The sequence below is a fragment of the Oncorhynchus mykiss genome, chromosome 12 (genome assembly GCF_013265735.2).
Source record: "Oncorhynchus mykiss isolate Arlee chromosome 12, USDA_OmykA_1.1, whole genome shotgun sequence".
Lineage (NCBI taxonomy): Eukaryota > Metazoa > Chordata > Actinopteri > Salmoniformes > Salmonidae > Oncorhynchus > Oncorhynchus mykiss.
Window position 1 is genome coordinate 67,492,557 of NC_048576.1, and position 15,645 is coordinate 67,508,201.

Sequence of the window (15,645 nt, forward strand, 5' to 3'; positions counted from 1 at the left end):
TCCAACACACACACACACCTCCCCTGTATCCACCACCACAGCTCCATACCCCTCTCACTGTGTCTCCACTTCAACACGACCCTCACAAATAATAGGGCCAGATTGCATTTATAGCACGGTTGTTTTCTTGGGGAGAGAGCACACAACATCACTTAATACACCAAATGACCAACTAAAGTCAGCCGGGTAATAACAGTGAAAGTTACACTGAGTGAGTGAATCCAGGTTGGCTCTAACACGGGGCCATCACTACACGCTCCACTCACTGCACAATGCAATAACCTTGGAGCGGTCATCCGCTTACGTCTTGGTGAAGGGCTTTTTAGAAGGGGAGAAATCGAGCCTTAAGGCTTGGGCTTCTGCATGTGTGCCACAAATCTCCCCCAAACCCAGGCACATCAAAGCGCGGCAACAGCAGCTCGAGAATTTACAACCTCTGCATTCTTTTACGTTTCACTGCCACCGAGCCCAACCCGCCCATTACAGCTTTCCTGTTATCTCCTGCCCCAGCCAGGGCCTCACCGTTTTGTTACACAATATAGTTCAGAAGAGGGACCAATAACACTGGAAATATCACATCTGTGGGCTGTTTGTCAACAGCTCACGCACTTAGCGACAAACACATTTCTGCACAATCATAGGAGCACAATATGCAGGGTTCAACTGTACACTATTACACTCGAACACAGAGACACACATAAATGCACATGCACACGCAGACGCACACACACCAGACAGAAGGCCCTGATATTGGAGGCTGTTGGGCATTAAGGAAAAATGGACGCTAGATGGCACCAAAGAGTTAGGAAGGAGCAGAAGCTGCAGCAAACAGCGACCTGCGTCACTGCAAGATCAAATCAACTGGCATTACTGCAAGCTTCAAGACTGCCAAGTCAGCTTATCACATTTGGAAATGAAATCCAAAACAAAGTCTCTATAATCGTTAAGTGGAATAGGATATATGTTTATGCACTAGGCTGCTACCCTTTATTTATTTGATAGTTATTGTATCTGCATGGATGAACTTCTGTAGTGGGCTGCGTCTGTTGCTGACAATATGTGACACAATAACAAATGTACTATGCTATGACATAGTAAATGTATATTACAACATGTTGCAATTAAATACCATCTCATCCAGTGGTTCTTTGTTTTGTTCATGTCACTTTTTTTATTGGATTTTAGTCTGTATTTTGCGTGCTACTGAATAAACTGAATAAGGAATTGTTGTGTTGTTTGTTGTGATGTCATATACTGAAGTGAGATGATAAAGAAAATTGATTTTGATATTAGAGATATTGTGATAAGCTGTAGACAGACAGACAGACAGACAGAGAGACAGACAGACAGACAGACAGACAGACAGACAGACAGACAGACAGACAGACAGACAGACAGACAGACAGACAGACAGAGAGACAGACAGACACACACACACACACACACACACACACACACACACACACACACACACGGATGGATATACTTGCAGATCGATGTATAAGCAGATAGACTGTCAGACCCTTGATACACAGCTAGAAGCGAATAGCATCACACACAATTAAGCATTACATACTAATAATAATAATACCGCCATTGATTACACATTGGAAAAATAATATGTTATTACTTTGGATGAGGATTGGCAAACAAGTATAGGCTATTTGTGGTAGTTGTAGTATGGTGGTACATTGAAATAACTAAATAGTAGACTACGTCTGGTTTAAGGCACAGACGGAATGAAACAGATATCATAACAAGTGCACTGTTGAAGTAGCCTTTATGGTGGGTGTGGGGACCTTTTAATGAGGAGGATACGACAAATGGGCACCAAAGGGTCTAGCGTGTAAAAACAATACCGGATGATGGCACAGAAGGGGGAATGAAAGGGGAAATAAAGCAATAAAAGTGGGCGAGATCACCCCGCAGACACATACAAAAACATTCTACACCGCACAGACGTACCAACTGTCCAGTAACCTGGAAGCGTTGTGTCGGTGATCTGGAAGTGATTCACTACACCACTATTTGTCAACCCCAAGCGTAATGGAGGATTTAGAAAAAAGACGGTCAGTCTCAATGCTAAACTCAAACGATCATCTGCTATCTCTACAAAACGCCATGTTGTGTGCCTCGTCTTGTTCGTTTCCACGCTTTAGGGAGGCGTATGAGAGCGAAGGAATGTTGTAGCTCCGTGTTTTTTGATTAAGGATTCCACTTAAGAGGTGACCCAAGACTGTACATCAGAAATTCTATTTGCATAGGAGCCGCTACATCAAACCTCGCCCTCGCAGCACGGAGACGGGTATCCTTATACCACAAACAACCTCAGCCAGCCACAAATGAGCATATCGAAATCGATATGTATTTCTCTAATATGCCTCCGAACCAAATACAAATTCGTCATGCACACATAAGAAGGTAAACATCTCCAAGCACTTTCGAGTGACGACATCTCATAGAACGTCATAATAGAATGTAATATTTACTAAAGGTTTATGCACACTTAAAATGTGAATATTTTCATTGGAGAGAGAAGTTATGATTGCGTTTTGAATAATTGTTTTCAAACTTTCTGTGAAACGAGACAGCGTGAGTGTAATGACAGACAAGCACGCGTTTACCTTTGTTGATAATCCGTCACTAAGTCCTTGGATAGCATCCGCGAGTCTCGCACAGCTCGCGGTACAGCATTCCCGTTGCCCCAGCTCCGTACAGCCATTAGCGCGCGAAGTCACCACTGTGGCTTTACAGTGTCGCAGGCCGCCTCCATACCGTTTCATTTACATTAGTCAACAGGAATGAAGCATCCCGGTATGAAAAATTAGACGAGACCCTCCGGTGTGTCCAGATCTCTCACAGTCAGTCACTCTCTCCATCGCAGCGGAAATCCCAATCACAGTCGGCCACATTAGCATAGCGCAGGGCGAGGAGGCAGGTCTCCCAGTTTCTCTGTAAACACTGCGCGGGGACAATGTTATTTTTTTTATTTCATACATGCGATTGAACCGCCTAGAACCTTGAAGGAGCACAGTGTTGCTGCAGAAGGTGCGGTGTCCAAAAGATTGCTGCAATATAACCACTTGGGAAATCATAAAAAGTTCATGTTCACGGTTACCCATCCACATGACCATCCTCGGCCAATCCCAGGACCCAGGCACTCATAAAGTTCTATCACAAAGTTGTAAATTTTCATAAAACAACAAGGAATTTATTGCGTTTCTTCATGACTGCTTTAGCAGCAGTGGTTCCTCCATCGCCATCTTTTTTCTCTCAAATAGGAAAAGCATAGGGAGGATTTCTCTTGTGTTTCACATGAAAGATTTTGTAGGCCGATCGGTGAGACATAAACGTTTCTTGTGAGGGTGTTTCTGTGCTCTTATAAGCAATTAATACAACTACATTGCTCAGATATTTCATATCTAGTCTTTTCTCCAAAGATATTTGAAAAAGGATATATTTGTGTGCTATTGGCACAATGCGTTGGAGGACAAGACTAGGCTTATATTGACCTTTTCCCAGCTGTTTAGTTATATTATCATTGTATTGTTGAAATGTAAAAGAAAATTAAATTGTATAAAAAACAAGAACTACTTACAACAAGAGATAATGATGAACCAGCATATCTCATTGAATAGTTGCATCCTCAAATTACATCAATGTTAGCCATTTACCTTAGTTATAGGCTATCGACGCATTCCCGAGGCCTTTGTTCAGATGTTAGGGTTATTAGTCGCATTAATATTGCTTGCATATGAGACCAGCTGTATGTATTGACGGTGTATTGGTGGTGGATGTTCAGAACAAAACCATTTTCAGAACAACAAATATTGCACGGCTACGATATAGCATTGAAAACAGACTTTAAGGCGTGTAAACTAAACAACAAAGCATTCCAGTCGACCAAAATATCCAATAGGAGATACTTTGATAAAGAAGGTTTCATCTTGTGCAACAACACAATCTTGTGCAACAACACAACCATGGAAATGTGCAAATATCAACATTCAACTGAACATCTTTGCTACAAAAGGCGTGCGTAAAATGTTTCGCACTGCGGCATACAATCGCCGCATTGTGGCCAAGGCCCAAATCATAAAGATATCTTCTAAGAAGGTCCTAAAGAGAATGAAACGCATTTGCATCCTGGTTTCGTTTTCGTCTAGTATACAATAACTAAACGATGCAAATTGATGCTGCCTATAAGCAAATGAAATGTGTTGATTGTTAACGAATATGAAAATGGAAAGACTAAACTCCGAAGACTGGCATTGTTGCAGGGTCTGCAATCCTGGCACATCAGCAGACGTTTTCGTAAGCGCCTGTTTCCCATTTTGTTGATTTTTTGGTTACTTTTATGGTGGGTTCCGGTCTTTCATTGATGCAATAAACGCATTAGTTACAACCCGCAATATACGTCTTCTCTTGGTCAGTGGTGTATGCACAGAACCAAGGCAGAGACTACAGCCAACAATTCCAGGGCAAACGGGTATAATTAACATCCATAGGTTAGCTTAAAATATATACCACTAAACTAAATATTCAAAATAATTCAAACGCTTGCATCAGTAAACTAAACAGGATCGAAATCGTAATACTGACAGGCTGTTCATAGCGATGCCAGTATCCCTATTATTATCAATATTAAACATTGGGCTGCATTACAAAATAAACAGGTTAGGCTACCTTGTCTTTATAAACATAGATTCAAAATAATATTACATGAAAATGATAACACATTGCTATTAGGCCTACAAATGAATAGGCCTATTTATTTATTTGACCAGACTAGCCTGTCAGTGGAAGGCTAGCCTACATTCAACAAAATGTGATAATGGGCGTAACAAAAAGTTGACAAAATTCGGATAAGATTGTGGATAGTATTATGCTTTCAAAGGTCTTGTTAAACAAAATGCTTAATGTAGGCTCATTTGGTGAAATTCATTTAATAAATATCACCTACATGGAGCCTAGGCCTAGTCATTGAACCATCATACATATTAACGTTTGTCTTTTTCTTTTTTAATCTTCGATAAGAATATTATTTCTGATTCAACAAATAGCCTAAGCCTCCTCGATAGGCCATCGCATATGCCTATGTATTACAAACATATAGGGCCTAAGCATTTAGGAATGTAGCACACACCCAACCCAAGATAAATAAAAAACTAAATATATTTATTTATATTACTGTTTGCTTTATTGACAGAACACTTGTGCAATTGAATAACACATAGTTCCTCACAACACGAAATTATACAAATTCCTACATATCGTGGTCCATTTGACATGGGGGTAAAAGCCCTTACAACAAGTCATAAAATATACATCCAGAAGATCACAAGATGACAGAGAATGAAAATATAAGAACAAGGATGACCTTAGAGTTGCCAAACTGCTGCAAAGCCGATCCCTTTTCTCGCATACAGGCTAGTTTTCCCAACCAGAGTTTTGCAATATTACGGTCTATGCCAAAGAACTAGATAATATTTACCTAAATCAACATTTAAGCAACAATAGCTTATTTAGTATCGCTTAGAAATCATAGTATTTTTTTTTCTTTATACAATTTCACTGTACTTTTAACAACACAAGACGTGGCTATAGGCTACATTAATCATTAATCTTATAGGTAGTATTGTATGTTTAACTCAGTGTAAGAATAGGGGGGACACGGTTTTCCCCTACGGTTTTAATATAATATCAGTCTCATGTAGTGCTCATTAGTCTTTTCACCGTCCATTCACCGTCGCTACTGGTCTTCATCCTCGTCCTCCTCGCCCCCCGGCGGTTCGGCTGCAGGGGAGCTCCGGCCAGGCGTCTTGTTCTCCTTCTTCCACTTCATCCTCCGGTTCTGGAACCAGATTTTGATCTGCCTCTCCGTCAGACACAGCGCGTGTGCGATCTCTATGCGTCTTCGGCGGGTCAGGTAGCGATTGAAGTGGAACTCCTTCTCAAGCTCCAGGGTCTGGTAACGCGTGTACGTCTGTCGACCTCGCTTCCTGTCTGCACCTGTATATAACAGAGGCAGAGCTTGCGTGAGAACACCGAACAGACAGAAATTGAGCGGAAACATATTTCATTTTTTCCTCAGCAAACTGAAATAGAAAAAAATTCAATGAAATCGAATGCTCTATCTAGATCGACTCTGTTTTTTGTTCTTGTGAAAGAGTAGGCATATAGGCCATAGCTTGTCGTTAGTTTTTTTTTAAACTAAATAACAAAGCTTTGATAAACGTGCATGGAAAGCATAAGTGCAGTGGAAGGAAATGTTGTGATATTTGCTGAATAAATGCAACAATTGAGTCATATTTCTGAAGATGATATGATTCGAAGGATTAGTTGTGGAGAGGATATTGTTATTATTTACTATCTTCTCAGAGGTTAAAAGGCAACTGGGAAAATCTTTGTCATAGTTTGGAAATAATTACATTTCTGAATCTAGCTGGGTGCATCTGTTGTGCTACCTCAGTAGTGGCCTATGTTGCAGAGCAAATATAAACACCTAAAAGTTACATTTAACGAGCTGTTCCCACTACTAATTTTAAGAGTGTACAGTAAACAGTTTTACAATCCCCGCAGGTATAACCGTGGGGTAGTAAGAGGGAAGCGGATGTATAGGCCTGAACGGAAGTGATAGTAATCTCCACACTGTTATTTTGTTACGGAATTCTAGTAAAAAAGTATCACTTATCAGAAATGTGTTTTTTTTTCATTAGTATTCCTTGGTCAGATAGCATTGACTGTATAGCTGGCTATAGGCCTATCACAAATCCTTCGTGTAATTTTGCCCTGGAATCCAGCAACGTTTCATGAAAATAATAAGAAAAGAAAAGTAATATATAAGCAATATTTGTAATGAGATACTATAGGCCTTTACATGCTTAGTATTACCATCTTAGGTAATCTATAGGTTTCCTATTCCATCATATGCATAATACATTATATTTTGTAAAGTGTCTAAACGAACTTAGCGCCACTTACTTTTCATTGACATTCATGGTGCAATTAATATAACTCTGTAATGCTATATGGACTGATATACAGTATCATTCCGTATCATTCAAATACAAGTAGGCTATAAAACCATAAAATCCAGCTGAAAATGCTCAGCTGTGTATTCATGCATTTCCCTTTCGCACAAAATACCTAACATTCCATTGCCTTGGAACAGAAATGGGTGTTTTGATGTGCTCAACAACATAACCTCCACCACACAACAGAACCCCTATCTCGTAATGGGGCGTAGGGCCTTCTCGAATAAACCTCGATGGCATATAAGCGAAGAGCAAAACAAGATCACTCCCTGTTGACATACACAAGGGGTTTTACTTCCAAAAGTTCCGCATACGATGCGAATGGGACGGGTCTCCTCCCGTTTCCGCTCAAGGCAGACATCTAATGGAGTCTGAGCTGAGCTGCTGCACTGTGGGGTTTTATTGCACGACGTGGTCACTGGTGTGGTTCTCATTTCCTCTCTGGCGACGTGTCACATTCTGGGTGAAACTGGCTCGAAATGAGACAGGAGGAGGTTTGGAGGTCTGGGGAGCCCGTCGAGGAAGGAGAGAGGGAGGGAAAGAGAGAGAGCGAGAGAGGGAGAGAGAGAGAGAGAGAGGGGGGGGTCATATTGATTATATTTTTCTCTCCTATGGTGTCCTCAGTGATTTGTGTTTCAGCAGAGAGAAACGGCTTGGCTGGAATTCTTCTCCGTGAATCGCAGTTTTGTCAGGAGTTTTAACAAGGGCGAGCATTGTGCTCTCAGAGGCCCTCTAGTACGCTCGCGCATAGTCTACTACACACCCGTCCCAGTGTATAAGACATTGAAAGTGTGTGTGTGTGTGTGTGGGGGGGGTTACTATCTATAAACTATATTTGATAAGGGTATTATTTATAAAGTGACATTTGCTTGAGGATAAGTTATAGGGAAGTGGGTGTATTTCCAGACCAAATATTTGCTTTGTTAGGCTGAAACATCACACTCATATAGGCTAGTTAAACAACTCATCTAAATTAAATTATATAAATTCATTGTTAGGCCATGCCACGCCGATGAACATGTCAGGAAAATACATTTTTTTAGCAAGTCTCATCTCTGAAAGATTGTTTGTGTGTGTGTGTGTGCGTGTGCGTGTGTGTGTGTGTGTGTGTGTGTGTGTGCGTGTGTGAGTGTGTGTTTGTGTGTGCGTCTGTGTGGACCAGAAGTCCTCACAAGATTAGTAAACAAACAAAAAGTTGACCAACTGGGGACATTTTGTTAGTCTCCACGAGGTCAAATGCTATTTCTAGGGGGTTTAGGGTTAACGTTAGAATTATGTTACAGGTTAGGAGCTAGGGTTAGTTTTAGGGTTAGGGTTAGAAGCTAGGGTTAGGTTCAGGGTTAAGGTGAGTTTTTTTTGGTTAAGGTTAGGGTTAAGGTTAAGATTAGGGTTAGGGTAAGAGTATGGGTTAGGTTTAGGTCTAGGGATTAGGGAAAATAGGATTTTGAATGGGAGTGAATTGTGTCCCCCCACAAGGTTAGTTGTACAAGACTGTGTGTGTGTGTGTGTGTGTGTGTGTGTGTGTGTGTGTGTGTGTGTGTGTGTGTGTGTGTGAGAGTGTGAGAGTGTGAGAGAGAGAGAGAGAGAGAGAGAGAGAGAGAGAGAGAGAGAGAGAGAGAGAGCGAGAGAGACTGCCTGTCACTGTGTCTACCTAGTCAACTTGAGCAATGTCTTGATTTGTTATACACCAATGACGCGTATTTCTTTATACCAGGTACCTCATTAAATGACACTTGAAAATCTAAATTAGGTTTTCAAAGTCAGTTGGTGGCTCCTATAACCAAATTAGCAAGCGGTAGGCTGGCAAAGAGAGTCAGACATGCCAGGCATGAGCACGCTTCCATGAGGATTTTTTTTCAAGTACGCATATTTCACACAAGGACATAAATAGCTTACACCCAACTTACACGACGAGTGTAAATTTATGAGAAAACGTGTGGCAACGAATACCTGCTAGTAAATGTCAAAAGCCCTGCTAATGAGGACGTATCATTTTCAAAACGATTTATGATGTTGTACGTTTTACGCCAGAGGCTAACAAGAGAAGGGAGCACTAAATTGACAATTGACTGATAGGAAGTTTGTGGTAGCAGTAGCCAAGGCCTTGAGAGGTTACTGAAAATCATTAGACAAAAAGTTGTCAGACACTTTTTCACTTGAGCCGCGCGCACTGAAAGTTGTTGTTCCTTGATGGTGTGTAATTTTTCAGCCTCCTTGAGTGCGTAAAACGCACACCTCACAAACACAGGCAGGCGCGCGCACAGACATATACTACAGCTACACAGCCACTTACACACATTATTTGACAGTACACTTAATCTAACAGTGGCGTAACATGAATTGCTATTTTGTGAGCATCATTTTCTCAGACTAGATTTACTTGTTTGCTGGGTGGGCAGTAGGCAGCTGTAAGGCCCACTGAAACTATTCAACAAGCCAGTTCAGAATGTTAGACAATGGCGTTTCAATAACAAAACAACACAACCTAACATCGCAAACCAAGAGCTAACCAACTATTAGCATCGTATTATTTAGGGTGTTTGCAACATTCGGAGGCATTTCTGCGATACTAATATAAGCCAGTGAACACAGGGCAGGGACCAGGAAATCATGCAGAAAGTGATTTCTTTCTACCCGAGGACGGAGTAAAATAATCCAACGCCCCCTCTCTCTGTTTTAACACAATACCGCCTAATGAATATTCAGATGTCTTAAATTATGGTTTTATTGAGGTCGTATAGCAATAAAAGATCTGCGCAGGCAAAGCGGTGTAAAGCATAGTTCAGGAAGTCGCTCTGGCCACTTCGCAACGACACTGTTTAAAGACCGTTTAGCGCAATTATTAGGTGGGAGCAAAGCCCCATTCCTTTCTCCCTTCCTCTTCTTTTGAAAACATACATTTTAAGCTCACGTACCTGAGCTTCTCATCCAGGGGTAGATCCGTAAACTGTCCTCGTTCTGTCTCTGCTCCGCCTTACCGCAGCTGGACACTTTGGACGGGTCACCACCGGAGCAAATCATGGAGAGGTCGGGGTGTTCAAAGTGGGAGCAGTGCATGTTCAGAGAGCCGGTGCCCAGCCCATATGCAGAGGGATACATGCTTCGGGTTTGGGTGGGCATGTTCCCTGCGTTATTGTACAGTCCCGACAGTGTGGAGGAAGAGGAGGAGAAGCCTGCACCGCCGGAGCCCGAGACATAGCTGCTGGCGCCTGGTGAACTGGACGCAAAGGCGCAAGAAGTTTGCTCGGGAAAGACCCCACTTGGAAAAACCGAACTTGCAGCTTGATATTTGGAAAACAAAGCGTTCGCATAATACAATGAACTCATAATTTGACCGGTGATTTGTAGGCCGGGAGGTTTTAGTGTCGGTTTTACGAGGTACTGTGATATATTACAGAATTACAGTCTAGATTTACACCAAAAATCACCCCTTTTTCCTCAGGGGCCACGTGACGAGGGCCATGTGATACAAACTCATCCAATAACAACAGGGCTTCCTACAAGCTCAGCTAATGTGGAAAAAAAGTGCACCACTGACCATACAAATAAAAATACTTCAGTCTATTCACTGTACGCCGAACGGTAGGCCTACCTCCAATCAGGGAACTAACTAGAACACAAACAAATCGATGGTCAATAGAATATATTATGTAATCACCCGGCGCGATGCACAATGATAAAAAGGCCCGATCCTTACAAATATCCAAATGAATATATACAATGTCCTCGACTTCTCGTTAGCTACCCCACAAATAAGAAAAACCTATTTGTTTGCATATTGATTTTACTTATCCTTGTCAGCGGTGGGATCTCTCAGCAAGTTCCTCTGTCTGTTATCCTGGTCTCTGCGCATGCAGCCTGAACTTTGTCCGTGGACCAGTGGTGCCCACTCGGGCCCGTTCTAGAATCATTTCTGCTTTCGAGCATCCCTCTAACACAAGCACTTTAGCTTTTACGGAACAGGGGGGCCAGGAGCTGTCTCGAGTCGCCTCGTGCCACTTACCACCCTATCGCAGTGTTTGACAGGATTCACCTGGCGCACAGGTGCTTTTATGCACCTTTTTTTTTCTTTCCTTTCTCCAATAAAACTCAACATAAATGTGACTGTTATTGGAAGTGAAATGTCATCACGTGTTCTTCTGAAGTGGGTCATATGATTTAGCCAGCCTTTACAGTGTGGTTCCACATGCCACGGCCTTATCTACGTCAACATTGTGTGGAGATGAACACGTACGACACAATTCTGACCATGCGTCATCCTACATGGTTAGATGTATGCACCCAGTATCCATAAATAGTTATTGGTTTGGTGAAGGTTTTGATGCACTTGTGTCATTTTGGGTGAGATTACTAATTGGCCGAGTCAGTCTGTGTGGTGACGGTGGCTATTGGGATTCACACCTTGAGAGGAAATTAAGCAGAGAACAGCAATGATGTCACAGATCCTCGCTTGTAAACTTTATTGTGTCCTCTGTCTTCCGCCGTTTCCAGGTTTAGACAATAGAACAAAGTGATGAAGAACAATAAAGCGTATCATCAAGTCCCCATAAACTAATTAACGAGTAGCCTAGAGTACACATTCTGATTGAACGAGGGGTCACATGACATCCTTTTTTATTTCCATTGTATTTTTATTCATTTTTATTTTTTTGCACTGTGCGCATGCTTACCCAAATAAGGAAGACAACAAAATACCATCAATCAAAACGAACTAAGGAAGGACAAGTGTAAAAAGAGGATAGCCTACAGCATAAATAGGCAGTTTCATGTTGTTGGAATTCATTATTCTCTACGTCATCATAACATTGAAGTGAGAACAGTAAAAATTGCACAATTTAACTTAAAAACTATACAGCTGCCAAGATAATTGTTAATGTCAAAATTCTAACAATAAAAATGTTTGTTTTTTTCACGATAAATGTTCCACAAAGAAAGGACGCTATTTTTAACACAATAATACTTTCCAACAGCAGATAAAAAGTACAAATGCTTAATTTCCCGTTCAAATGTTTCGTTTTGTCTCCCAACAACCACAATGTGAATGGTCCTGTCCTTTGTCACCGCCAGGAGACTTTCCCATCGATTGAATCAAACCGTGAACGACTAGCCAAAGACTGCCATTTTCCGAGACAAAACCACATGCTGGCTCCTCTTTCCTTATCGCTCTCGCTGCCTTTTCCGCGGTGCTGATTTTGACCCCCCAGTCTCCCTATAGCTTACATTTGCTTGGCTTTGTCGCAGTCTTCCCCGGACGAGTGTGTCCCCGCGCCCTGCTCCTTCTGTCGTTTCTCCTTCTCGATCTCTTCCTGCTCTGTCTTACTGCTGGGGAACTTGTCCTTGTTGTTTTCCTTTTTCCATTTCATCCTCCTGTTCTGAAACCAGATTTTGACCTGTCTCTCGGTCAGTCCCAGGGCGTGCGATACCTCGATTCGCCGCTTGCGGGTCAGGTAGGGGTTGAATAGGAACTCTTTCTCTAGCTCCAGTGTCTGGTAACGGCTGTAGGTCTGTCGGCCTCGCCTTCGTCCGGCAGCTGTTGGCAAAATGAGGGGACATGTTTGAGGAACACATACAAATAGCCATTACGAATAGCCTATACAAGTTCACAAATACGATCCTCTTAACTCCATCCCCAATATCCCCATAAGCAATTGTTATTGTCTTTCGGCCTACAAAGTGAAGCTATCAATTATAAAATCCACTCGTTTTTATATCCCCAAGGTTACTTAAACCTAGATTGACTTGAAGTGATTTAGCAGCACTGCAATACAATTCAAATGATTGGATGTTCAATGTCCACACATTCATAGGATATGAAGTCAAATCCAAAGTAAATCATGTCTGACGTCCACACATAGGATACTCAATGCATTAGGTGAAGCTATAAAGCGCCTAACCTGTGGGAAATGGCCACCTTGTAGCGAAATAATCCCAGAGACCACTGTAAGTCGTAAAAGCGAGTAGTAAAACTTTAACCGGGGTGAGAAGTAAGAGAATCAGCTGCGGGCCAGCTCGCACACGGAGAGAAAATCTTTGCTCTCCTCTCTATTCCCCTCTCTCTTGTATATGGCGGGGTCATTAAACTGTAAAGTGATTCGCAAGTTTTGGACACCATAAAACCATAAAAGCACCGTCTCTCTCCTTTTAAACACAGGAAATGTACCTCAGCCCTACTTGCGGATGGTGTAAGGTTTAACATTTGATCCCTTTCCCTCTTTTTATGCATACCCACAAGCAGTGTTTCAGTTTTAGCTCTGACTTACATTGCGGTCTCATCCACGGGAATAACTGCGTTGGAGAGGGGCTCTGTTCAGTGCTCTCCGTCTCGTCCCCGATGCCACCAGCCGCTAGCTTGCAGTCGTTGTACTGGACCAAATCCGCGTCCTGGGGTCCAAAAAGGGTTTGCCTCTGGAGAGCGTCGTACCCGTAGAAGTTGCCCGGCTCGCCATGGCATGTTACGGCGCAGGGACTCTGTTGGTAAGGGGCACTGGAGAGCGTGGACGCGCCGTGGTGGTAAAATTCCTGGATTTGAGGGGGGTGTTGGAAAGTTGCTCCAGTGCCTGGTCCATACACTACTGTGGGTCTACTCCCAAGGTCCTGCGCAAACCCGCACTCGTAATAATTGGGACGTAAAGAGTCTCCACTCTTGTATTTGGAGAAGAGAGAGTTGACAAAATATGAACTCATCTTTTGTTGTTGTTGGTTTTGTTGTTGTTTGTGATTATAAAGACTCAAGAGCTCGAGAGGAAGGCAATTGACGAGTTCTTGGGTAAAAAAAAAAAAGAACCCGAGCTAGTTCGCAATATATGGACCGATGTTGTATTTCAAAACACTCAATCTAAATAGCTGGAGCCACAATCATGCCGATTCCATAAAATCGTCTCCACTGAAATGCTCCTGCATCACAATTCCGGTATGAGGTGCCAGTTCACAAACAGTTTTCTGTGATTTACTCCGCTGCAAATGAGTTGTTTCATATTTTGCGGTGTCTTTTCACGATAATTTGCATCTATTATCGGGTCCTCATCTCATTGGCTTCTCGCATCCCACACGGACACTGCTCTGCTCTGCGGGCTTCTGATATGGAAGGAGTGAGAGAATGAAAAAGGGAGAAAAAGAGAAAGGGAGAGAGACGGAGAGGGAGCAAGGGACTAAGGGAAAGAGAGGGGGGTCGGGGAGAGAGGAGGGGAGAATATGCGCATTAATATATTCAAGCGGGTAAGTTAATGAGAAATCTGCCGCTTCGCATCAGATCAAATACAGAGCACCCCCCACCCCAACGTACCCACTCTAAAAACCTCTCTTAAAGAGATTGATTTTTAGCATGTAGGCTGGCTAATGGTCAACCTAAAGGGATGCACATATAGCCTACTCATTCATTTCTAAATTCTAACGAGGTGGGTTCCTCTTTTTCGAAAATGTCAGGGTCGCCCTGGCAAATTGTGAAAGTACACGATGTAATTGGTATCAGTTTTAACAAGTCCTATAAATGTAATTGCAGTTCTAAAACAACTTGTCAAAGCCCCGGCACCAGCGTCTGAGGCTTGTTGAGAACAAATGAGGTAGTCAGATTTAACATTTTGATTATCGTATTTTTATAAATATGATATTCATAAAGATGTGATGTCTGGAAGGCGCGCCACTCGTGGTATAATGGAGAAAGTGGTTGTAAATGGTTTAACAAACTATAAAATGCAATAAACGCTGAGGCTGTTTGTTGTTTACACCTAGCATCAAAAAAGCTGTTAGGATTTTATGAGGTTCCACGACCAAAGCCATAAATGCTTCACTTGGAGCAATTTCACCGATACAGAAATATTCAAGTATTTCATTGTCATTTTAGTTGTGTTTTCCATACGGACTGTCATTATAGAAGCTGATATTTTAACCCTTAGACGTATTTTCTGGAATAACTAACGAGGGGACAATTTGTGGAAAGGTTGTGTTCGTTAATGACCTCATAAAAACGAAAATATTGTTAGGATTGGGACTAAAATCAGTTTTAAAGAGAATATAGACCTGTCTATACGTGATTGGTTTAAGAAATAGGCTGAGCGTAGTTTGCATTTACTAAATGAAGCCAAGGAGGAGTGTCTTCAAGCATTTATTCAGAGTTCTAGTATTAGGACAACTAGCCTAGATAATTAAGATTATGATAACATTTCTTAGTTAGGCTATATTAGCCGATATATGACTTACGATTTTTGTTATTCTTGCGTTATGCAGTTTTCCGATATTATGTAAGATACAGGCCTATATGTTCAGGATTGTTGAAATGATGTGAGGAAATATCTATTTTATGTGCATTATTTTATTCCTAGTGTGCGTATGCAGGTATTAGCCCTGCTAGGCTACTGTCAAACGTAACCGTTGCCATTTTTAAAACATATTATTGACAAAGGAGACCTGAAGAACTGAATGAGGACTACCCTTTGACCGTGTATTTGGAAAACTATAAAATGTATGTTATGTGAATGTCCAATTTACAGTAGGACAATTTGTCTGCCATGTTCATATTGTATAGCATGTGCATTCACGATAGGTTACGTTAAGGAGTGTCCTGCAATTGTAATAAAGGTTCTAACCCAAACCAATTAGCTATATATTAGAA

General features: G+C 41.8%; 3 protein-coding genes across 3 annotated transcripts in view; all 3 read right to left on the minus strand.

Annotated features, from left to right (window-relative positions):
* LOC110538088 (homeobox protein Hox-B3a) overlaps positions 1-3,135 on the minus strand; it is a 56,727-nt gene extending 53,592 nt beyond the window's left edge. The window contains exon 1 of the mRNA XM_036938131.1: positions 2,625-3,135. The gene's annotated coding sequence lies outside the window, so the exon portion shown is untranslated. The remainder of the gene's footprint in view (positions 1-2,624) is intronic.
* Positions 3,136-5,175: 2,040 nt separating this feature from the next.
* LOC110538093 (homeobox protein Hox-B7a) lies at positions 5,176-11,011 on the minus strand. Its single transcript, XM_021624681.2, has 2 exons — positions 9,953-11,011; positions 5,176-6,012 (listed from the first exon to the last, which is right to left on the minus strand). Exons 1-2 carry the CDS (start codon positions 10,362-10,364, stop codon positions 5,753-5,755), a joined length of 672 nt encoding a protein of 223 aa, XP_021480356.1. The 5' UTR covers positions 10,365-11,011; the 3' UTR covers positions 5,176-5,752.
* Positions 11,012-11,477: 466 nt separating this feature from the next.
* On the minus strand, positions 11,478-14,186 carry LOC110538095 (homeobox protein Hox-B8a). Its single transcript, XM_021624682.2, has 2 exons — positions 13,298-14,186; positions 11,478-12,567 (listed from the first exon to the last, which is right to left on the minus strand). Exons 1-2 carry the CDS (start codon positions 13,719-13,721, stop codon positions 12,254-12,256), a joined length of 738 nt encoding a protein of 245 aa, XP_021480357.1. The 5' UTR covers positions 13,722-14,186; the 3' UTR covers positions 11,478-12,253.
* Positions 14,187-15,645: the final 1,459 nt, after the last annotated feature.

Excerpts from the sequence above, each read along its gene's own strand:
- LOC110538093 (XM_021624681.2), bottom strand. The coding sequence starts at position 10,364 with ATGAGTTCATTGTATTATGCGAACGCTTTGTTTTCCAAATATCAAGCT. Across the intron at positions 6,013-9,952 it reads CCCCTGGATGAGAAGCTCAG|GTGCAGACAGGAAGCGAGGT; the intron begins GTACGTGAGCTT and ends TGTTATATACAG.
- LOC110538095 (XM_021624682.2), bottom strand. The coding sequence starts at position 13,721 with ATGAGTTCATATTTTGTCAACTCTCTCTTCTCCAAATACAAGAGTGGA. Across the intron at positions 12,568-13,297 it reads CCCGTGGATGAGACCGCAAT|CTGCCGGACGAAGGCGAGGC; the intron begins GTAAGTCAGAGC and ends TTTTGCCAACAG.